The 24,717-nt window shown below is 50.1% G+C and overlaps 2 protein-coding genes across 4 annotated transcripts in view; one reads left to right on the forward strand and one right to left on the reverse strand.

Moving 5' to 3' along the window:
- Positions 1–463: 463 nt before the first annotated feature.
- Positions 464–4,236, forward strand: EloC (transcription elongation factor elongin C). Of its 3 annotated transcripts, none has more exons than XM_037234368.1 (4): positions 464–530; positions 1,776–1,820; positions 2,896–3,086; positions 3,434–4,236. In XM_037234368.1, the coding sequence occupies exons 2-4, from the start codon at positions 1,797–1,799 to the stop codon at positions 3,573–3,575; spliced, it is 357 nt and encodes a 118-aa protein (XP_037090263.1). In that variant the 5' UTR covers positions 464–530; positions 1,776–1,796; the 3' UTR covers positions 3,576–4,236. The 3 variants fall into 3 exon arrangements, with proteins under 3 accessions (XP_037090263.1, XP_037090264.1, XP_037090265.1); XM_037234369.1 differs by having other exon boundaries at positions 483–515; XM_037234370.1 differs by lacking the exon at positions 464–530 and adding an exon at positions 606–624.
- Positions 4,237–5,977: 1,741 nt separating this feature from the next.
- The window catches only part of LOC119109838 (adhesion G protein-coupled receptor L1), an 18,970-nt gene continuing 230 nt past the window's right edge, over positions 5,978–24,717 (reverse strand). The window contains exons 2-13 of the mRNA XM_037233591.1: positions 24,403–24,633; positions 23,608–23,722; positions 21,107–21,201; positions 19,396–19,671; positions 18,622–18,720; positions 16,872–16,935; positions 15,973–16,182; positions 9,647–9,766; positions 9,169–9,287; positions 8,689–8,822; positions 8,339–8,492; positions 5,978–7,028 (exon numbers count right to left, since the gene is read on the reverse strand). Coding sequence (XP_037089486.1) covers positions 6,983–7,028; positions 8,339–8,492; positions 8,689–8,822; positions 9,169–9,287; positions 9,647–9,766; positions 15,973–16,182; positions 16,872–16,935; positions 18,622–18,720; positions 19,396–19,671; positions 21,107–21,201; positions 23,608–23,722; positions 24,403–24,633 — 1,663 coding nt within the window. The 3' untranslated portion in view covers positions 5,978–6,982. The remainder of the gene's footprint in view (positions 7,029–8,338; positions 8,493–8,688; positions 8,823–9,168; positions 9,288–9,646; positions 9,767–15,972; positions 16,183–16,871; positions 16,936–18,621; positions 18,721–19,395; positions 19,672–21,106; positions 21,202–23,607; positions 23,723–24,402; positions 24,634–24,717) is intronic.

A 24,717-nucleotide genomic window follows, 5' to 3' on the forward strand; every position in this document is an offset into this window, starting at 1 on the left:
TTACACGCGTCCTTAAAGTAACCATGTGTCCCTGTAGGTATCACGTGATTACTCGTGGAATGCCAGGTTGACTGTGCCATCTGTTGACAAAGAGGGAAATAGCGGTAGGACTCAAGGATGCCTCGGTAGTGTTATCTCCAGCGGTCATGTTCAGCGATTTTGGGAGGGGCCTCTTACAATCAGGAGGTCCTTCGTCAACGATGTGCCCCTCCTTGCCAAGACTCAGGCTGCGCCCTTCGACCGGCTGCAACACCCCAAAACGATTCAGATGATTTTAAAAGCTAAGATAATACACTGAGACCATTACTTTTAGGATGGATTATAAAAAGACAATTTAGCATTTGATTGGCGTCAATTTGTAAACAGCCGTTTCAGGCATTCCTGAATTTGGAGTTGGTTGCATACATGGCCGTGAAGTAGTATTTCCAAACTAGCTATCCTTGAATGGGACGATTATTGTGTGATTATGGTGTGCTGCGGCGTGACTGGCGGAAAAGGATTACTGTTGTCGGGTTGTGAGTTATCGAGGGGTACGTCTTTTTGTTGTAAACCGCCTAAAATTTGTTATGAATGTCCAGGTTTGCCCTTAATGCGCGTTTTTGCGGTGCCCTTATCTAAGTAAAGGTACATGTGTGACAAGAAAATTTTCTCGCGTTAGAACAGTTATGGCATGCTTGTGTGGGCTGGGTGAAATTGGTTTCCCGTTTGAGAGGATCAAAGTCTACCTTATTCATGCGTTCTTTGATCTTTGACCCAAGTTACCATATAATTTGTGGGCTTCTTACACCTTGACTGCATAATTGTTGGGATCACCTCAGTTCTTTGCATGTGGTGGTCATCACTAAAGACGGTTTGAGAGTTAAGGATAGGGTGCGTAACCACCAGTGTTCTGGAAACTGCTGTTTGCACAATATGTGTGAGCCTGTAGAACTGTCTTATCATTGATTTGATACCTTTGCTGAAGCTTGGGCTTGCCTTGTCACTTTGTTTAAGATTGTATGTTTTGTATAGTCAATAATATAAAATATACTCATCTCATACATATATGGCCTATCTTATTTGGTATACCTTACAATTTTTATGTGCTCCCAATTCTTTTTATTGAATTCAAACATGCAAGTGCTGTGATGTGCCAGAGAGCAAACACCCCTTTAGGCTAGGTGATGCCATTCTCAATTCCTTGAGTGTATTGAAAACTATTCTTTCCACTACATCCAGTTTTGGAAGGTTTGCATTATTGTTTGAGGCTCATATAGGTGTGATACTGTTGAATGTCACCTTTGCTTCATTTTGTTTAGTTATGCCTTATGGGATGGCATATATGGAATGTCAGCTTTATATCTTATCATATTTTTTCAAATTTTTGTGTGGGATACCTGCAGCTTCAGAGCTCTGACTGTGAAGTTCCCTTTGAATTCAGCAATAACATCTCAAAAATGAAGGAAGTTTGGCATGGCTAGTGGGTAACAAATGGTAGCAAGTTCTCCACTGATGTAGGCTTTGGATATTGGTGATTGATCCCACTCACAGCCATAAGTTAGTTTCCACTTTTTATGGGCTTCAATCATTAAGGTCCATATGCTGCTCATTTTTTAACCACATCACCAATTTACCACTCCCTGCTGAAGACAAGGGCTAAATGAATAATGTAGCGCTGTGAATTAATAATATTTCATCCAGCATTTCAGTGATATGTATTATATATGCATTGCTGCAGGGATGATTGTGCTCATTTTTAACATCTAACCAATGAACACTGATCATTTTTTTTTCAGCCAGCTTGGAACAGCCTCAGGATGAGTGAAGGAGCTGAAAAGATGGTAAGCTAATAGGCAACACCAAAATTGAGATCAAATCAGTTGTTTTTGACACTGGCATGCACCTGGAGCCCCCAAAAGATCCAAGGATTTGATCTGAGAATATTTCTATGAGGTTTTGAACTGAAATGGTCATCTTGAGGACCCTTTGGTACAGTTCACAGCCCTGTTCTCCCTAGTACCTAAACTGTCTCATCTGTGGGCTACATGCCTGCAGAGGTGTGGACTTTTCTGCAATACTTTTTGAAGGTCACTGGGGCACCCATGATACCATTATGACATCATTCAGTTCCTGTCATTCCATTGCCCATGCGGCAATCAAGACCAAGAAAAATACAGTTGTTGAGTTGTTTATATGTGGCATTCATGAGCATAATTTTCAGACAGAACAGCCTTCAGTTGGCTTTCACTCAGTAGTTTATAAGGTATGACGACCTGATCAAACAGTGACATGTTGAGGTGCATATTGATGAAACAGAAAAGCTGCCTTGTCTAGAGCAGCCTTTCCACATAAAAGTTTGGTAGCAGTTATAAGCAAGCTTCTTTTATCATATCTGATATATATCTGATATATATCATATCTTGCTTCAATATCTTCAAATGTGGAACAATCCCTTTAAACATATGACAAGCTTCTTTCCAGATCAGCAGTTTCTCTTGTCATTAACTGTGTAGCATGTGTACTTCATACAAGTGTGTTGGAGACAGACAATCCAGCAGACATGTTTATTTCTTACAAGTGCATGTAAGGGGGGAGATCCAGGCAGTGCCTCTGTTACTCCCACTGCCGCGGTCGGCCAGTCGGTTGCCGGTCCGCGTCAGGCTGTGCTGTGCTGTTTTTTTGTTTGCATCAGGCTGTGCTGTGCTGTTTGCTGGCCCATGTCAAATTGAGCCGTGCTGTCTGCCAGCTCACATCAGGGTGATCCGTGCTGTCTGCTGGCCCGTATCAGGCTGAGCAGTGTTGTCTGCCGGCCCGCGTCAGGCTGGTCTGCACTGTCTGCTAACCTGTATCAGGCCGGGCAGTACGGTCTGCTGGCCCCGCCTTCCGCCGTGTCAGGCCGTTCACCGCGTGCCGCAGGACGAGGACCGCGTGTATGGCGGCTGCGAGGGGCCAGACGCCATCTACGTCAAGCTGCGCTCCTCCGATAACCACGAGTTCATCGTGAAGCGCGAACATGCGCTCACCTCAGGAACCATCCGCAACATGCTCAGCGGACCCGGCCAGTTCAAAGAGAACGAGACGAACGAAGTCACCTTCAAGGAGATCCCGTGAGTGTGGTGGTCGGCCTTCCGCTCTTTACGCCCCGTGGTGGGGGGGGGGGGGAGGGGAGGGGTCGCCGTCTGTTATATTGCACAATCACGAAGCCCACTGTACCAGCAATTGAACCATGCCTATCAGTGATTCCCTCAGCATGGCTGCTTGGGAAAAGTGTTGATACTGATCCATGTCACGCATTCTTGTAATGTTATTTGTCTCACACATCAATGGCAACCAGACCTTGTAGCGTATTTGGAGTTATTGGGTGTTGTGTTTTGTGGAAATTCCCGTAGAATTCTGGTAGGTCATTGCGACGCTTGTTTGTGCGTCACAGACGATGTTGGCAATTCTGTTCCAGTTCGCATGTTCTGCAAATGGTCTGCATGTACTTTACGTACAAGGTCCGCTACACGAATAGCTCCACCGAGATCCCGGACTTTCAAATTGACCCCAAGGTGGCTCTGGAGCTCCTGATGGCGGCCAACTTTCTCTACTGCTGAGTGCCAGTGCTTCGCGTAGCTGGACGTTTGCATTAACAGCGGAAGAACAAGCGGAAGCCGCTGCGGCCGGTTGATGTGTGGATACAGCTAGTGACATCTATCGGCTGGTGTGGCAGGCCGACCGCTGCGCTGGTTACCACCATTATGACTCCGGACTTGCGACACATGAGTGCCTCGTGACAAACGTAGGGCCTCTGATGGCGGCTTGAACCCATGCCGCGGTGTTCTCATGTCGTCACGTTGGCAGTGGGTGCGAAAGTCGTGCGCCAGATCGTTCGCGATAGGCACACTGCATGTATGTTGCGCATAAGCTTTGTACATGGTGCGTTAGGACATGGCGCTAACTGACTGAGTGGCCCCTATCGAACCTTGGCTTTAGCTTGTTAGGTATTTGCCGAAAATGTAACGTCAATGTTCTACGGCTGTCCTATATGGGTCTTTTGTCCCGTCGAAGTGGGCACCGGTTGGTATCCGAGGCAAACATTGTTTTACGCTAGGCCAGATCCAGACGTGTGGCCTGCGAAAACATTCAGTGTGGCGGACATTGAAATGGTAACTTAACACATCATCATGGAGCGGGAATGACTTCGATTATGTTTGTAGTTCAGAAACTGCTACTGGTCTCGAATAAATTGTGGTCACGGGAGACTTCTGAATCTCGTGAAGGCGTGATGACTTGTAGATGATCCTTTTTTGCTATTCCCTGCACTCTTTGGCCGGCTTTAAAGTATATAGCACGTGGCCTGTGCTGTCTACGTAGCGGTAGACATGATCTAAGGTAGCGATGGACATGACCAACTACGACTGCTCGTGGCCATGAATGGATTGGATTTGCTCTTGAGACCCGATCGTCTCAGACGTAAGGGGCACACTGTCATCAGCTGTCAAAGTGCCACAAGATGTATCCTGTACTTCCTCATATGTCTCAGTTCTGTTGTCTTTTCGATGAGGCTGCGTCTTCGCGATATACGCCTGGTGCAAAGTGCTCACCTAAATTTCTCACCTTTCATGCGGAAAATGCATTTCAGAGCATGACAGTACTGCAAGCTGAAAGCTTGCTATCTTTCGGTGAGCTTTGCGGACAAACACTACCATGTGAGTCCATTTAATGGTCATGCTTTTTTACTTGGTAATGCTCTCAACGGTTTTTCCTCAACTAACACGGTACCTTTAATGTGGGTGATCAACGAAAGAGTACTGAATAATTTCCTGCGCCGGAATAGTGCACAACTGGGCGGCGAGCAATACTGGATCTTCTCATCACAGGACTAACTGAAAAGCCCTGAGTTGTCCCGCTGGAATAGTGCGGTGGCTTAAGCGAACTTGCCACATATGGCGACCTGTGACAGATGTGATGGCTGCCGGGGTTTGCCGCACTGGTGCACCCGAGATCCCTTTCTGACTGCACTCCCCATCTCATTTCCAAATCCATCGCTGCCAACGTCGCGCAGCCCGGATGGTGGCATAACGCTGCCTCCGCATGCAGTGTGGAGCTGCTGCACTCTGAGGTCACCGGGTCCGTCCTTTGCCCGTTGAGATCGCTACAATGTGGCTAGACTGACACCACTGACTGCCGGGTGACCTCTCCAGGTGTCACTGGTGCCTCTTCGCCAGCGAGCGATAAATCGTAAAATGTGTTGAGCACACGCATCGAAGTCCATGCGTACGTAACCGTTTGCGTCCGGAATACCCGCCTCCCCGGCGTGTTGCTATTTCGCTCAGCGAAAATTTCGCTAATTGTGTGTTGCAAGCCAAGAGCGCAGACAGAATTTATTTTCCGATGCTTCACGATGTGTAGGTACACCTCCCCCCCCCCCCTCTCTCTCTCTCTCTCTCTCTCTCTCTCTCTCTCTCTCTCTCTCTCTCTCTCTCTCTCTCTCTCTCTCTCTCTCACTCTCACTCTCACTCTCACTCTCACTCTCACTCTCACTCTCACTCTCACTCTCACTCTCACTCTCACTCTCACTCTCACTCTCACTCTCACTCTCACTCTCACTCTCGGGACCAGGACCTAGCACTGATGGATCCGGACTGAACGGCTCGCATGGCCCCAGATGAGCATTGTCTTCAGGCCAGGGACAGACACACCAGGCAAGCGCTCGCCATTGCTGCATCATAGCCAAGCGTTATCCCCATTGGGTGTATCTGCATCACAATCGAGGAACCTTACAGGTGCATCGGAATTTTTGGATCATGTCAAGGGTGGAGCGCCTGACCTTTCACCGCAAATTGCTCTCCATTCCGACTTTTTCCGGGTTAGTTCAAATGCAGGGAGCCGTGTATCCCAGTCTCGGCTCAACTGGCCGACTGGAGCCGGTCACCTTCACAATGATCCGTCACCATAGGGCGCGGTCCATGGCGGCGGCCTTGTGAAACATTGACAGCACCTGTACTATTCAGCAGCGTGTTCTGTATTTGCGTCAAAGCAGCACACTCTTAGCAATCATGCACCCTACACCTAAGGATGCCGTAAAATATATGTACGATACGCTTACGATAATGCTCTCAGTCGTAACTAAAAACCACGAACTTCTACACGCGTATCTACTTCAAGAGATTTCTATTTCGGAATCTTACTCGATACGAATAACAAAGCGTTGAAGACAGACGATCCACAGAGCATCACGACAAACTTGTTTTTTAGGAGATGATAGGTGGCATCAAACCTGCAAAGGCGGCGAAGCACAGCTGCAAGACACACGTTACGCGTACATGGCAGGAGTGGCTGTGGCAGAACTGCCTCGTCAAAAAGAGTCCAAACGCTGGGAGCAAGCAAGTACGGATGTAAACACAGCGTGACGCAGCACAGAAATGAAGTCGTTGGTTTCAGCACCCACAGTAAAGCTGACCGCCCTCGACGCGGCTCATATATGTCTCTCAGTGCTGAGACGTCACAAAAGCAAGCGAAAGGGAATCTCACCGGGAGATAATCTTCGGACTAAATAAACATATCCAGTGTCATTTGTTCAGAGTTGCCACATGCGCACGGACACCACGCTTCGATTCCATGATTTGATCATCATTACAGCGGTGGCGCTGTAATGTGTTCGTAATGTGTTCGCTGTAATGTGTTCGTAATGTAACGTGTTCGGTCGGCACCGGGACAGCTATGTTTCCCGCTTGTTACGGCAGGGTGGTCGCAGCAGACTACAGGGGTCTGTTTTAGACAACCGCCCGAGCTGGCGAAGCCGGGCGGACTAGTAGAATACCCAGTGATCAAATAGCTCTCGCGAAGCCTCGACAGATCGGTCAACCAGTGCGACCAGACGGCGACCCTGTCTCGCAGATGAACAAGACAAGATCTCCGGAGAAGATGAAATGTTCCAGTGTTGGGGCAACCGCCCCGGGTAGACACCGCCGACGGCAAGCACGTGCGTGTCAGCGGGCGGCGCGGCCCAGGCGCTGACTCAGCGGACCCTCCTCCCGTGGCGCAAGTGGCCGACGCTGTGACTCCTACCGGCATCAACCACCGCCGTCACAAACAGTCGTCACTGGGTACAGCAGCACCGTACAACGCTTACGCAGCACTGCGCAATGTGTACCGGAGAATATGATAAAGCTAGCATACTGAAAACCGCATTATCGCACGAACAAAGTGATCTAAGAAGTGTTAAGCAACCACGAGAAAGTAACGACAGCAATATTGATAAGTCTGCTGTCGGGCACGCAAACAGTATCCCCGTGCACATTTAACGCGCGCCCGGGTGGCCGGCTAGATACCCTTCGCTCGGGTGGGGTGGGGGGTCAAGTTGACACCCCCTCCCCTGAGAACTCGGGAACTAGGAAAGCTAGATATACTAAATTTACAGGGTGTCTTGACCTGTACGTGAACTCACTTAGATCAAAGTGTGAGCTTCCTAGGTCATGACCTTCAGGCAAAATAAGGTCAAACAAGGCCGAATTCCAGGCTGGTCTCCAAAGTGCCCCAGAATTTAGGCAAATGTTCCCAAGCAAAAGATCAGAAGCCCATTTGAGGTCAGTGACCTTGTTTGACCTTTTTAAGGCCATGGTGACTAAAACCATACAATACTGCTCTGAGTTTTCCATTTGAATAAGCGACAAGATTACGCTAGGCAGTATGCTCCTAAAACAAAACGTCGACCCAGGTCATATTGGGTTAATGACCTTTTCTGACCTCTAAGAAGTCAACGGAAGATGTATAATGTAGTTCCTGCTGTCAATGGATTTGAAATGAGCACCACAGACTGTCCCATACAGTAAGCCCTAGAGTAATAAATCACGTTGGTTGTGATCTTGGTCTGAGCTTTGTACCTGAACTTGGGTCAACGTAATTTGCTCATTCAATATTTGTGGTGCCTAAAAAAGCATCTCAGTGATGTAGGGCTTCGTCAAAACTTCGTTGTTGTATCAGATTGGACAATTCCATAGAGACAGCCTTCGCTAAAACCATTGCCTGACTTTGACCTGCCATGGGTCAGCGACCTTACCAGGTGCATCTAAATTTTTGATGTCAAACGATCCACTATTCAATTGTCTACAGCTAAGCAAAATTCGGAAACCATTCAGGAAAGACCTTCGGGGGGGGGGGCAATTTGACCGCCCGCCCCCCCCCCCCCTCCCTCCCCACCCGAGCGCGTGTTAAAGCCAATGGACAACACGACATCTTCAATTATGCACGCCCTAGTGGGGTCCAGCCGGACCCTGCCCCTTTGCCGGACGATCAGCACCATGATGTACACGAGTGCCGCCATGCCTCGCCCCCATCTGTCTGTGAGGGACCCCAAAACGGTCACCGCGCGCACCTGTACATCTCTGCGCCATCGGGGCGCCACGCGGCGGGGAGGCGTCCGGCGCGCTCGCTCAGCCTGGTGCGTAGCTGGCCCCGGCGCGGCGAGGTCTGCTCGGCCTCCTCAGAGATGTCCGGCAACGGCGTCCACGGCTCCTCCGGCTCGAACGCTGCCGGCAACACCGTCACATCGCTGACACGGTCGCCAACCAGCCACAGCCACCGGCAGCGACATTGACGCGATCGCCGACCAGCCACAGCCACCGGTAGCGACGCTGACGGGGTTGCTGGCCATGTGACTTGCGCGCTGACTCACGCACTTCGAGGCGTTCGTGGCGCCGCAGGCTGAGTGTGGCCCTGGCTGACCTGGGTTGACGCGGCCCCTCTGGGTGCCGGTCGGCTGGCCGTCGGTGGCCTGGCGCTGACGGCTCAGATGGCGGCCGCTGGTCGGCCGGGAGCGCCTCCTCGAGCCGGACTCGTCAGACGAGCGGCTCCGCGCGCTGCCGGCGGCAGCCCACACTTCGCTACTGGCTGGCTGACGAGGTCGGTCGGCGATGGCCGCACCACTGGCAATCCGGCACCATTGGAGGGATCGCGATGTTGACACTACGCATATGCACCTAATACTTAAAAGGGCACCATTGAGGCCGTGACTGATTTTGCGTGAATGTTAAAAGAATCATAAAAAGACACATTTCACTCAACATCTAGAAATTGAGGCATCTCCTCTCCATTGGTATGACATCTTTCGTCTGCTGCCTCTTTACGCATCGTCCGGCTTTACGAGTGGGCTGCACACCAGCTAACTCAGGCAGATGGCGGTACATCAGGCCACAAGAGCGTTACCTGGCCGGAGATGACTCGGAGTCGGAGCTGATACCGGCCGGCTGAGAAGACAGCGTGGTGATGGAGGTGTCGAGTGACTGGCGCGTCTGCCGACACTGCTGACTCTTCTGCTGGGCCAACTGCAGGCTCACCAAAGGCACACATATGACGCCAGACCAGCTCAACGGCCACGCGAGGAACGGGCTGATCCACAATCTATTTGTGTAAAACTTCCTCTAGCGGCGTTTGACACATCGACTTAGCCGCGCTTTGCTAACCAACATACCAGCCAACATCTCGATAGCATCCAGCACCAGCAAAGGTCAGAGCCGTTCAAATGCAATTCAGTGTTACTTAGGTGGGGAAATTCGACTAGTTCACCCCCTTCGACTTCATAAGAGCACACCGTCTCGGAGAACTGTGTTACCACACAAAAAGCGGCCTACCGGCCAATAGCGGAAGGGCTAGGGGCACAAAGGGACAATCATGCACCACTCACCACCATTTGGCCGTAGACGCTGTTCATCATGGTGCTGCTCTTGGCCGTGTTGAAGCGGCCCAGCAGGATCTGGCGCGTCCGCGAGCGCAGCAGACAGTGAAACACAAAGATCAGGATCCCCTGTAATCAGAAGTCACGTGCGCTTCACCCGTCCGCGCCGGAGGACCGCGCGCAACACCAGCACCACGGCGTCACCGCGCCACAGTGGCGCTGGCGGAGATCACGGGGAGTCGGCGCGGAGGCAAGAACTGCACCAGCGGGACGACCCTCCCCACCCCTCCCCAGCCGGGGGAGCGGCGGCGCCACCATCGCTACCCCAGGTACGACGCAGGTGAGGCTCATCGCGATACAGAGCCAATTCAGCCACGAATAAAGCTCTTATCGGGTAGGCGACCATAAACGGTGTGGGGAAAAGCAATATTGGGTGTAACTGCCCCGAGCCCACTGTAAGATTGGTGTGCTAGGAACATGATCAACGGGTTTCGAAGTCGAGGCACCAAGGCATAATGCACTATGCACAACCGTGCTTATAACTTTGTCGTGCTTTACCTCATATTGTCCACGAATGCACAGGGGCTCGCGCAGGTGTGCACAACTTCCTAGCGCATTGGTACGGTGCGAAAGCGCGTAAGCATATAAGTTGTCGCGCCTTCGAGTTCGCAGCTATCATTCCAGGGAAAGCCCGCATGCTTTTTCCGTACCGCAACTTACCAGTGGTGGTATTTGTTCAGCATTTGTCATTGCGTAACAGGCGCGAATGGTAGCCGTTAAACCCGGATCACTCGGCTCCGGTGTCTGGCCCTAGCTCTCATCGAAGACTGAGGCTGACTGATAACACGTCGAATCTGATGTGGTTTTTAAACCCTCGATGCACTTATCATGGATCTAATCATCACTGTCCTTGAACGCGTATAGTGATTCACCGTTGCTTCCGTAATTACGTTAACCACAACAATTAGTAATTCTTTCCTGCTTACATATTAGCACAGCTTCCGGCTCCGCACTTAAACCCTGGTCTTCGTTTTACCCTCTGTCGTCGGACCTGACAGAGTACTTAAATGAGACCCTATTTCCTAGCTTCCGGCCGCTGCACTGTCCCTCAGCTCCAGCTACAGAAGCGTCCGTGTGATGCCGCTGGGTGGCCAGCACGCGCCCAGCTGACCAGCACGGTCAGCAGTGTGGCCGGGCGGCAGTGATCGACCGTGCCGTGTCAGGCGGTGGACGCCGCTGACGCCGCGTCTGGCAGCGGGCCGGGTCTGCCGACCGGCCGACACCGGCGGGCGCGGCACAGCCGACCTTGGCCGTCACAGCACGGTCCTGTTCCTGCCCGCGCCGCGCCGCGGCAGCCGGCCGACAGACGTGCCGACCGCACGCGCTCCGAACAAGGCGCAGACGTAACTCACGCCGGACCACGAGCTGAGCTCGTCGGCTGCACAAAGCGACCCTGCGCATACACCGCACCGCCGCAGGGCAGCGCGTTGCCGTTTACATACCTGGCTGCCGCTGTGGAGGAGCTACGCGTCAAACCCTGGTTCTGATCAGCAGGCAACAGAAGTGCTGTCGACCGCAGTGGGTGTGAACCGAAACTGGCAGCGGCGAACCACCGCCACTGCCCGTCCACTGACCCCGCTGCTGACGCCATTTTAATGGCCTGGCTGCAGGCACCTGCAGGCCGCCAGCTGGCCGCTTACATTAGGGCGTGCAGGCATGGCAACAGGAACATACACGAACCTTGCGCCGCACCTCTCCTTGCAGCAGGAACCAAGCAACAGGAGCGTGCCTAATTCATGTGCCTCCGGTCAGGGAGACAGCAAAGGATCGAGTACGGTCCTCGTGCCAGCCCTTCGGCCGCCCAGAGACAGAGCGAGAGGAGCGCAAATGGCTCTCGTGTTGCCTCTCCGCACTACAGTGGGGATACAGCAATAGAAGGATGTTATGGTTAGAAGGAAGCACAGTGATAATAACTTATCCTGGTAATGCATTTAGGAATTTGTTGCAAAATTCAAGACGCGAACGTATCGTATGCAGTTTCGAAGCACATTCACGGTACGTCAGTCGGCTCATTCCTTCAGCGCCAGCCACGGGCACCGCTTCTTTTTAACGCAGACGGCCGCGGCCCATGCTGCGGACGTGCCGTATCGCACTGCCCGCAAACCCGCACCCCATACGGCTAAAGAGACCTTTAGGGCCTCCAGTGTCTCCAGCAGCTCCCCGTGAGTGAAAGTGAAGAGGGCCTTGCTCACCCCTGTTTATTTTGCTGTCGCTGTTTTAATGGCTCACGAGTTCTCGCGAACAGCTTCCTGTTCAGATATGCAGGCGCGGCGCGATGCTGCGCCACCACATTACTCTCCGTAGGCATCACCTGTGCTGCCATTCGAAACCGGATCGTTGGCGTGGAAGTATGTGATGGAGGATAGGCTAGCCGCCTAAAAGCCAACACATTACTCTCCGTAGGCATGACCTGTGCTGCCATTCGAAACCGGATCCTTGGCGTGGAAGTCTGTAATGGAGGATACGCTAGCCGCCTAAAACGAATGATTTCTTAGATTTCAAGATGTTTTCGAAAGAATGCATACGTCCCACGTTACAATGAAGCATATGCATGCTCATAATAAACTTATTACAGAAGTTGTTTCCGGTTTTTGAAGTTTCCAGCTCGACTATGATCATAGCGTGGAGCTCATGGCGTGGCAATAACGTGGTGTCGCCTCACGTGCATGCGCTAAGCCCTTTATTGATCGAGGCCGCGCCGTGCCTAAGCCGTGGCCGTGAAGTCAGCATGAGTTCGTTATCGATATTGACATGGCTATTTGGACCCCCTTGGATTTGGTTGAAACCGAGGATGAACTTTCCCATTCAACGGGGAAAAGAGGCTCCAATGCCCTCGCCCAGCACTTCGAGAAGGAGATGGACCAAATTCCGGGGAAACTAGTGTTGGAGCGCATTTTGGCGTAGGGTTTGTCGAGCCTGGCGCGCAGGGTTTGTCATTTTGGCGTAGGGTTTGTCATTTTGGCGTAGGGTTTGTCATTTTGGCGTAGGGTTTGTCATTTTGGCGCAGGGTTTGTCATTTTGGCGCAGGGTTTGTCATTTTGGCGTAGGGTTTGTCATTTTGGCGTAGGGTTTGTCATTTTGGCGTAGGGTTTGTCATTTTGGCGTAGGGTTTGTCATTTTGGCGTAGGGTTTGTCATTTTGGCGTAGGGTTTGTCATTTTGGCGCAGGGTTTGTCATTTTGGCGTAAGGTTTGTCATTTTGGCGTAGGGTTTGTCATTTTGGCGCATGGTTTGTCATTTTGGCATAGGGTTTGTCATTTTGGCGCAGGGTTTGTCATTTTGCACTGCCGAGCCCCAACTCATTTTGGGATACTGTGTCCTCACCTAAAACTCTGTATATCGGTAAACATTGCACTGCTGAATCGTATGCCACTAGCTTGGAACCTGGATGCCACTAATTTGGGGCCACTGCCTAGCTTGAGGGTTATCTAAAAGCAAGACCTTAACAAAAATGCCAGGCAATGTCAGCGCCATCGGAAAACAGCCACTCACTAATATTAACCTCAGTACCACTACATCCTCAATATCACTAATAACCACTCACTTGTAACAAGAACACAGCCGCTAATGAGAGCGTACGACTTACAAAGTGGGCAAAAGGTAACATTTTCAACTTCTTCTAATCTTTCAAATTGCTCCAAAAACGACTATATTAGCCATTTTTAAGCGCAATGTATTAAAACCCACTCGCCAGAGCTTAGAGTCAACCGAGATGAGCATTCAGGTCTCCATCAATGTCAGTGAAACAGATTAATAGAACCGCACGTACCAACCTAACATAAACTTATGGTTTTAGCCCGTGAATCATTTAAGCTCAAGGTTTTAGCCCTGACTAGTTTGACCTCCGAGGTAACGCAAGGTCAGACGACTTTTCACCGTGGCTACCGTTCACGATAACATGAGCCATTTGGAAGCATGACGGCCACCCAGGTCAGTTGAATGGGACTAACAAAGATGCGTCGATTACTGGCGCATATATGGCTCGGGCTGTTAAAGCCATAGGTTTTCATGCCAAGACTTCCTCCACCAAATCCACCCCACTACCCATTGGGCTGAGCCCACACCCACCCGCTAACCACTCCCCATCTGTTGCACCCGCCCCGTGCCCACCCATTTTTATTTCCAGCACCTTGATTCTAGATTATTGAAAAGTTTCCAGTAAATTACAACGAACTTGACTGTGTCGCTTTAATAACGGTAGAAGTAGTGTTAATGGGCCCCGAAATTCATTATTTTTATTGTTATTGTTAAACCCTGAAGGATATCCAAGTGGAAACGCTAGGTGGCATTTCTTGAAGCGTCTTCCCGACATTCCGTGAGCTTTTCATCTGCACCCATACCCATCTGCGTAATTCGTCTAAAATCTGTACCCAACACATCCTGTTTCCCTTTCCACATGGGTCACCCTGGACTTATTCCACCTGTAATGTCCTCTCGTTTGAAGACCCTTCATAGAAGTTTTTATATTTAACTTTTACATCTTGTTTGGTAAACGGTAGCCGGTGTGTCCACCGGGCGGTAGGCGGTGTATCCGCCTATATCTTGCAGTCATTTTCACGTCTCAGCCTGTCGGGCGTTGTAATGTGATATCCATCCTCAGAACTCAATCTGTCGGGTGTTGCAATGTGATATAAATCCTCAGAAACGACACATTCCCGTGGATGTATGGCTTACACAAGATAACGCGTGCTGGTCTCAACACGCCGATCCATACTGTCCCCAGTATGATTGGCCGTTTTTTTTCCTCCGCTAGCATCAGTTAGTCTCATGTCACTGCTACGTTAGACTGTGGAAATATGGACCCGGTTTTAGCCCGGGTTCTTCAATTTTTGCCCGCCATGGAGAGCTTTTATTTCTTCTATGCTAGTTCAATAAGGGGGTGATGGGGAGGGGGGATAAAAAGTAGTGATGTTGCAACATCGCTGAAAACTGAGTAAACCTGCGACCGGTGGTATTACATGTGTTAGTTTCCAGAAAGCACGACAGCCGAACAGGACCGACGCTAGCCCCCAAAGCACTAATTTTGCCGATTCTCAACATTCACTCGCCTGCAACTTCGTGGGTAATCACGCAGAGGAGTTCACCGACGCCACCTGAAAACTTTGGATTACTATGCGGGATGTAGACGGCACGCAAGGAAGGAAACTCCATGACGAACTGGCGGTGATTTCGAAGCACAGTATGTTGGTTTTAATGTATTGATTTACGTTTATAATGGGCGTGAAGGCACCCTTTGATCCTCTTTGCTTCCATATGTTTTTAAAGCCAAGAGGCGGTCTTGTCTTTGATTAGAAACGCACAGATATTGCAGGGACGGATGAAAGATGTGGCAGAGTGAATCAAGGAGACGGCATTAGGAGACCCAAGCTCAGCTACGACACCCCAGGAAATGGTGCACTGCGTGCAAATGATACACTGCAGGGTGAACGTATCAGGTCACAAGTCTGGTGCTAAATATCGAAGCATGGGGAAGAAAGTCGCGATTTCTAGGTGCATCAGCCATGCGCCACGCATTTTGAGCGACCGACTCTGCATGTTCTACATCTATAAACGGTATGTGGCGTGGCCGGAAGCAGGTGCAGCGATCACAATTTAGAGGAGAAAGCCAATCAATCTATGTTTGCATTGTAACGTTTTGCCAAATGTCAAATGGTTGTATTTCTTCTTAACCCTCACATTTTAGAACCCTGCACGCGCCACTGATCCCCAACATGGTTCGCACGTTACAAATTTGCGTTCAAAATAGTCACAACGCCGAAGTGCCAAAGCATGTAGGATATTTCAATCACCTTCGAAAGCTCAACAATCTGTTCAGATTTACTCCGTTTTGTGCTCGTGTGTGCAACATAGGCGACTTATACATTTTGTTCGCATAATAAATTGATACTGGCCACAATGCTTTTTATACCCCGCCTATGAAGGTTCATCCAGTACATTTCACAACTGTAGGGCAGCCGAAACAACTTACATTTCTTGACCGTAACGCGGGATGGACCACATTATAATAGCGGATATCAACCAATGAGCAGTTGCCAGTTGATCGACGACGGTTGTGAAGTCGAGTGAGCGAAGAAGCCCGAAGCAGAGCAGTTGGCCCAAAACTACTGAAGCACATCAAACTACTGTAGTTCCTCTCACGCCATACACGACATCATGCTTCAACGGCCTTCTACTATGGCGGAGCGCTCCTGGCAGAGGCTTTTGATATGCTTCTCATGTGATCTGTGCACCACGTGTTAGAGCTTTTGACACCCGTACAGAAGTCTCGCTCCTCACCTGAGAGCAGTTCAGCACCGTGAAGACGTAGTCGAAGACGTTGGAGCCATCCACCAGTAGATAGCCGACAGTCCACTGGACGCCCAGCAGACAGGAGAGGCAGAACCACCCCTTCAGCCACCGTTTGATGCGCTCCTTCTTGGCCCGTAACTGATTCACCTTTAGAGATGCCGCCGAACGGAACGCGAGCACCACTACCAGCATGTTCATCTGCGACCGCAAGTGGATGGTCAGCGCAGTCGTCTACAGCGCCAGGCTCATGAAAACCAAAGGAAACAGGCAACGCCAGGAACTGACCGCGCGGAACGAGCCATATTGTGACGTTTGTGTGTGTTTATGAGCTCCACGCGGGGTAGTCGGTGGCAAGGTGGACGGCATTCCACTCCAGGTGAAGATCGCAACTTACTGGCTGGCTTGTTTGTTTGCCGTTTCAATGGTGCACCATGTGCATTGTGCGTGACGGCGTGTTCAGACCCAAGCGTCAGTTTCACAAGCGGACGAAAACATTGACGTCGATTTCAGTGAACCACGTCGGACCAAATGGGAAACTCGTCCCTTGGGCAGGCAGGACACGGCACGCTCGGGGTGGGAAATGCAACGCTACTTTGCAAGCCTCACAGCACAGATCACACCAAAGGTTTGGTAATAAGGGCATTAGCAGCCTCTTCATTGGTGTCGCCGCCGCCAGCCCACAGCTACCCGAGACGCGTCTTGTCATGTGCTTTGTCAGTCTCCGCCAGGACAGACACACACAGCTGCGTGCGTGCGTGCGTACCAGTGTCTGTATCTGTTCGCGTGCACGTGCTTTTCCATGACAATGCCTTAGTGTCTACATTTTGAAGTGGCAAGACAAGCCCGTTCTCTTGATGTCCGTCAGTCAAACCGCGACTCACACTTACGATCAAAACAACTGCCAGAGGACCATTGAAGAACCAGATGAAATAGGGGACCTTCAGCCAGCAACTGGAAAAGTAAAGCAGGTGGAGAACTGTAAATATTCAGTTTTGAATACAAGGAATACAACGATGAGTCAGCATTAAAAGCATGATTCCTCCTAAAAGAAAAATCAGAACGGAGAGATAGATGCGTCATTTCGGCTGCATGCCCTTATCGAAACGAATATCAGTCGTAAATTCAAGGTCTTCTACTGATAGTCTTTTCGGTAAGACATGTAGCCGAAATATCACATCTGTGTCTCCATTCTCTTGTTTATTCTACGAGGAAGAAGGATATTGATCCGATCTCATCTATATGCGTAATGTTCCTCGCAAATGCACTGAACAACTTACGTAACGAACATAACGGTATGCGCACACTGTGGGCATTACGATTCCTCTTCTCTGGCGTTCAATTCACATCATACATCACAATGTTCAACGTGAGTGGCTTATTGATTGGTTTCATTGATTACATCAAATGTAAACTACGCTGACAACGCATTTTAGCACACGGTGTGTGCATTTGCGAATACTCTGGTCACTAAAATCGTGTACACGTTTATAGCTAGCTTGCGGATTATTGCCCCCAGCGTTTTTATTCGCATGCGCAATTACCAGAAGATCTGCAATGTGCTAATGCACATAATAGCCACTTCCACGACAGTTCAATACGCTAAAAAGTCATCAAAAAAATTGTAAAATGCCTCCAGGAAGTTTTGGTATATACTTACGACTTTGACAAGGAAATGGTCATTTTCAAGCAATTTTATTGACATTCAGAAGCTAACCTGTATGCTTTGTTAAAAATAAGTTCATTACAAGAAATAAATCTCTTTATAGACATTTGTTTTCAATCCATGTCTTAAGCTCAATCAAATTCTGGCGAATACCAGGCCTGGCAATCAGCCGTGTAAACCTGTCGGGGGCCTCCGCGGTGCCAACATTGTTTACGTCGGCACCGTGTGGAGCAGGGGGGGGGGGGGGCTTTCCGATGATTTAAGTCAAGGATCATTCATCATGGATCATGTGCTGGTAGTTAACCACTGCAAGCACTGCAGGGACATGGCCAGAAAACTATGAGCAGGGCCATGGCCAGAATGTTGGAGTTTTTTGTTGTCGCGTCTGCGTGCGTCAGACATGTCACTGAACGTTTTTGAAAGGCTTTAAACGTTTCGGTGGGAAGACATCTGGCATCATGCCTGTCCATAAATAAAACATGATCTTGCTGATAGCCAGTAAACCACAATATTACCCAAATTTACGTAATTACAAGCTATACTTTTTAACTCCACAAAACACTTTTAGCCGAAAATCGTGGGTAAAAGTCGTTTCGTTGGAAAATAAGCGCTAAACATTTTTAGAAGTTTTTAAAACCTTGCATCGCAATCCTTGAGAAAAAACGACTAATGTTATTGCATGCAACACCATGCACACGAAGTAAATGGATCACTAAGCAGACGGGCACACACAATATTGATAAGCATATGATCGTACGACACGACGTGCGATAAATACCCAATGACCATGCATCAGATAAGCACAACTCTTTATAGACGCCGCCAGTAACCTGCTGAACGCTACGGAACCTACTGACACAAAGTCAGACAGGTAGGCAAAGAAAAATGCATGAATATGAAAGGCGTGCTGATTGCAACAGATTGGCGAGCGAATCTCTCAGTGTGACCAAAAGGCGGAGCGCCGTAGAGCTCACAATTCATCCCGGACGTAGGCGTACTGGTCGGTGCCCAGCGCCACCGTGTTGGTGACGATCACGATCAGCGCAGGGCCCAGGTAGCCGTACATGTAATACCTGAGGCAGACCAAACACCGCCTCACACCCCTGGCCCACATATATCCAGCGGAGTGCTTAGTGGATGGGGCAGCAAAGCAAAGAAGATGCAGCATCCCAGGCTCGGACACTTCCGCGTGAAGTAACAAGGCAGAGAAAACCCAAATAGAAACACTCGGTCTCTCATGAAAGGCGTACTGCCGCAAAAGTACCGTGTAATAGAAGCATGCAAAACATCTAGAATGGCAGATGAATTCAACCCTGGGTAAAACTGACATGTTTGCCTTCGGGCGCTCTCAGGCTAGCAGATTGAGCGAAGATCAATAGAGGGGTTCGGGCACCTGATGATGGCGAACACGGGAAACCCCTGCCCACAACCCTTCTCAAAGCGGCGCTCGTCTGCTAGCTTTGAAGTCTTCAAACGTTAACAGGTCACTTCTGGCATGACATGAGATTATTTCTCCACTATCGAGCACAATGCCCGAGATCAAGATGGCGATACAACAAAGTTTGAGAACATCGAGTCCCAATTTTCGTGCATCTTACGACACGCGTCCAAGACATGATCACTGTGGGGATTGCATAATCTCCACTAATTCCACACGTAATTGGAGGACGCCCCCCCCCCCCCCCCAGCCTCGGGCCACGGCGCTCCAGTCGGGTCCGCTTTCTGCCACCCTACCTGCCGGTGCCCACCTGGTCATCGAGTTACTCTTGGGTTCGAACACGTGTCGCAACACCTTGTACAGGTGGACGCCCTCCACCATGCTCCAGGCGAACACGGAGAGGAAGCAGTAGTGGATGGCCATGCCGGCGAGGCTGCAGGCGATGGGCTCCAAGTAGACCAGGTGGCGGTCCATGACAGTGAGCAGCAGCACCAGGCCGGCGGCGTACGTGGCGCACAGGTGGCGTGTGATGGTGGTGCGGCAGCAGCGCAGCGATCTGACGGCGGTGGGTACATCTGGAGGAGGACTGCGCGCAGAAACGGGCTGTAACTAAACCCAACGCACTCGTCCTCACAGCAGAACCATCACCAGAAGACCAGGGCGCCCGCCATAGGCTGGCTCTCTTAACTACTCTCCCCCCCCTACCTCTTTTCCCTTTCCCCTTTTGTTCTTCTTCAACAAATGGTTGTGAATACATAAAACTGCATAGCACCTCCGAAGATAGAGTAACTACAGTAAGTAACTATCTTCAGTAAGTAACTATCTAACAGTAAGTAACTATCTTCAGTAAGTAACTATCTAACAGTAAGTAACTATTTTCGCTTCCAGCCAAACGCTTCCAGCCGTGAATTTAAGGCAGGTATACAAACTCCAGACACCAGGTGACGGCCACCGGAGCCGTGGGCCTATGTAACGACGCGACTTCTCTTTGTACTCTGTGCATCTAGTTTGTTGTGTAGTTGTGCATCACAATCCTTCGTGAGTCGTTGCAAGTAAATAAATCGGTAACGAGTGTGCTATCGCGCAATTCAATATGCTGTGTCATTAAACAGAATATTTGGCTAACATAGAATTGTCACTCAAACAGCATTTAGTGTCTGGATGTTGCAGTGCAACGAGTTTGACATCGATAAACATGTTCTGTTGCGGTTGGAAAATGGCGCGGATAACCTTTGGCAATGTTTCATTCGTTGAACCCTGGCAAGATGTTAAATATGGCCAAGTGGCGAGAAATAAAAGACAGGTTCATGCATGTCAGCGTAATGAATGATTTGCGACTGTGAAGACGACCTCTACAGCAAGGACATAGTGCATTTCATTTTCAGTTTTTGTAATTTCTATCTTGTGATTTCATGAGTGAACTTGTCTGTCTTGGACCTGGGAGATGACACGAATGATATACTGGACACATTAATGGTAACGATATACAGGTCGCTAGAGGCAAAAATAGCAATGATCGGACTTGCATTTTTGCTCTGCAGTATGTGACCAGCGTCGAGAGCGGTTATAACTCATTTTTACCGTTTGTAGTAGGGTTGGCCTGCTCTAAGTAGCGTATGATATTCACTAGATTCTCAAATAATATCGGATATAAAACGTGACAACGAAGTAAGCAATTTCATTGCAGAAAGGGATGATTAATTACATGTTAGGAATGGATGCAAAAACATTTCAAAAAATCGTTCTCCATCCCTTTTCAACTCAAATGCTTATTTTGGAACAGCAAGTTTCGGTGATCTGCTTCGTGCTTTTATTAAAATCTACACTTTACGGTTTGTGATGCAAATTACACTTCCGACAAACCGTGCGTAGAAGGCAAACATATGACTGAATGTAACGGGCAAGACAACAGGAAAGCAGTGCTCCAAAAGAGCTGAACACTTGTATTGACAATGAAATGATACTTCGTAACGGCTCACTTGACTGAAGACGTGGCGCACTATGTACTGTCACAGCCTCACCTGGTGAACGTGAATACAACCCAGGTCAGGATGAGGCAGATGACGGAGAGTGTGCCCAGCAGCCAGGTCAGCACGCTCAGTGACAGTGGTGTGCCCTGCAAACATACGACCAGCGCCCAGGTCAGCACGCTCAGTGACAGCAGCGTGCCCAGCAATCATATGGCCATCACACAGGTCAGCACGCTCAGTGACAGCGGCGTGCCCTGCAATCATATGGCCAGCACCCAGGTCAGAGCACTGGAAATACTGTATTGGCCAGCCTTCACACACGTGGGCGTACACACACGCAGTCATTAAGGTCACAGCCACTGGTTGCCTGGCACAACATTGGCTTGCCGAAGACGCGATGAACTGAATCAAGTGACAAGCTCGCCTGCGAGCGTTTATGCAACGCCTGATTAGCGAACCCTTCCAACTCGAATTCTGTTGTTACGTCTGCTTGTTTTCTAGAGCAAATACGTGTTCTATATCGTGATCGTTAATTTATCCAGAAGCGTGCAGAAAATTTGAATATGAATAGCGCCAGCCATTCTCCAAAACTAGAATATTACCATTTTTACATTCATATTCAGCCTCAACATTATCAAGTAAAACGTTTCCACATTTACGAGTCGTGCCACCGGACACTCGCCTCCGCTAGAACCAGCGGCAAGGCTGAAACATTGCAGAATCATGGCACCTCAAAGAGAACGTTGTTGGCACAAAGGTGCCCATTGAAGAACATGCTGCAACCTTTTACGTACTTTATATACAAATGGTTATAGAAAGGCGTGATCCCTTCAAAGGATTGGATCAATTAGTGGCACAGGCTTCTATTTGGCTTCTATTTGAGCAGGTAACATTCGTGCATACATGCAGAACGCATCTAACATGTGCATGGATGCAAAACTGAGCATTGATCCAACAAAATCTTCTGATCAAACTATCAACTTTTACCTTCGACTCCAGATTTTTTCCGGAAATAAGACGGGGGATCCCAGAGTGTCCTTCGCAAAAATGGTTTTGGATGATAATATTTCCAGGGAAAATTTTGATCCGGGATGTTCCTAAGGGATGCTGCGTTTTTACTGCTACCGACTTTTGCTGAGTAAGGGCGTTTCCAGTCCACTGAAAATCAGGCGGCAATCTGTCCCACTCAAGCAAGCTTGTAAACCATGCCTTGATGACTCGTCCTTTGGGGGTTCGGTGTCAGAGCGGACATGTGGCTGAGCCGCCATGATTTGGGGAACCTTCTTTCGGTTTGGAGCTAAAATTACTATGTGCGACAGCGCAATGAACCTTCACTCTCGGTGCAATCAAATTTTAAAAATTCGTGCTGTAGAATAAATCTCTTGAAATTAATCTCGCAAGATCCTGTGTCAAACATTGACAGTAAACCGCGTTCGACCCATTCAAATGGTGAATGTTGTACCATGAAGAACCTCTGAGCACACTTTAAAACTGAGCCATTATCTCAACATGGGGTAAACTTCAACCGAAGGCTCTTCAGCGTCCGGAAAATTTGACACGCAGAATAGAGATTCACAGAGCAGGAACCCTTTGTGGGGCCCACGAAGCACGCACTTGTAAGCGTAGTGCGCAATGTTCGGAGTGAGATGGCATGATCGTCAAGCGTCAGGCGCGTGATACGCCCTTCCCTTAGACGGAAGGGCATATGCCTTACCAGAACAAAACTCCTCCAGAAAGTATGCAATGCTCACATAGACGTGGCCACCTTCACGGGCCCCAGCTGAGCACTGCAGATGAGCAAACGACGATCGAGTGCGCTAGTGTACGACTCAATACACGTGAATTTGTTTTCGTGTGATGACCTAATAGGCTATTGGCAAGGGGCTCCACTGGTAACATTTAGTCGGCCCCGTCGGTTTTAAGCCGGTGCAGCCGGCTGTGTTCATGCTCCGGGCCATTGACCGCGTGACCTGGCAGAGGTCGCGTGTGCGGGCCAGAGCGGGCCGCAGACTTAGGGCAGGGACAGCCGGCTGTGTGGCCGGGTGTTGAGTTGGTCCAGCATGCTGTTTGTAAATACGAGTGACTAAGTGAATAAGGGTATACACAAAAACAGCAAATTTCCTAACATTAAATTACATCAAATTAAGAAACAAACACCAAAGTTTAAGATAAAAAACAGAAAATTGCAATGAATATGATCATATTCGTTGTAGTTTAGGAAAGACAGGCTAGGTGCGCGCACGTCTTCCGAGACGGTCAAATGCATATACCCCTCCGCGTATAAGAGGTCTACGCACGGGGACTGACGAGGAATTATTTCGTGGTCATGCGTCCCATGCTCAGCTAGTTCGACCTTCATAATCCCTTTCCATTCAGAAAGTTGTTTCTCTCATTCTAATGAAGAGCGGCATTCGAGTTATGCTTACCCTGCATGTCCACTGCCGTGCCTCTGGAAGCCCGACAAGCGTTTTGTCAGTAATCGTGAAGCAATATCCACATACTGGTTTCAGAGGCTAACGATTATTTGTCGGTGCATTGGGGCAGCTACTTACCACGTATTCATGGTAATCCATCAGGATGGCAAAGTTGGTGAGGTGCGAACAGGAGCAGGTGGCGTGATCGCTGGAGGAGCTACCCATCAGCTGACACCCATCTGTCCGCCATTCGCTGCGAAACGGATCAGAAACGGCTGCTCATAGCATCACCCGGTATCCATAGGCATCGAGTGTCGACGCAGGGCTCTGAAGGTCATGCCACCGACAGGGAATCCTAGCAACGAAGAGTGACACTTATTGCGTGCATTCGTAGTACCATTCACAGTTTCAGACCCCATCCAGCTGCTGCACAGGGAAGGGGCCCACATGACCTGCGGAGGTACACCACTCATAGGTGCAGCTCGTTTGTGCACTTACTGAGCACCGCATTAGAGCTTCAATGTGATGTAAGGGAAGGGACCACATCTCCCGTGGGAAATAAACCCACCACCAAATGCCTTCCTCACTCATCCAGCTCCCTCACAGGACACGGACACATCTCCGGCGGCATACACCGCTTACGGGCGCCGTTCTCACATATCCAGCTCCCACGCAGGACACTGACACATCTCCGGCGGGATACAACGCTCACGGGCGCCGTTCCCATATCCAGCTCCCCGCAGGACACCGACACATCTCCGGCGGGATACACCGCTCACGGGCGCCGTTCTCGCATATCCAGCTCCCAAGCACAAGCACGGAATACCACACCTTTGGCGGGAGAACACCACTTATAGGCGGCTGCCCTCACCACCCACCAGCCTTTGCACATGGAAGAGCCCCGCCGCCCCTCTCGCGCAAGAGACCACTTACAGGTCATGCTCGCTCCAGTAGGCGCAGACGGCCGTGCCGGGGACGGCGGCCGGCCGCTCGCCAGGGTACAGGGTACGCCACACCGGCCGGCCGGCCGGCTGTCGCGCCGCCCGCCGGTACTGCAGTCGCAGCCGAGCACCGGCCACCTCCGAGAACCGCACCTGCCGACCGGCACTGCCCAGCGAGAAGCCCAGCACCGGTGAGTTGAGCCGCTTCTCGGAGTCGTCGAGGCTGCCGACAGAGCCGGCCGCCGTCAGAGCGGCAGACGGTCGGGACGGACGTGTGGATGAGGCGGCAGGCCAGCTGGTAGGGCAC

Source organism: Pollicipes pollicipes, unplaced genomic scaffold (assembly GCF_011947565.3).
Source record: "Pollicipes pollicipes isolate AB1234 unplaced genomic scaffold, Ppol_2.1 Scaffold_7231;HRSCAF=8579_pilon_pilon_pilon, whole genome shotgun sequence".
NCBI classification, from domain to species: domain Eukaryota; kingdom Metazoa; phylum Arthropoda; class Thecostraca; order Pollicipedomorpha; family Pollicipedidae; genus Pollicipes; species Pollicipes pollicipes.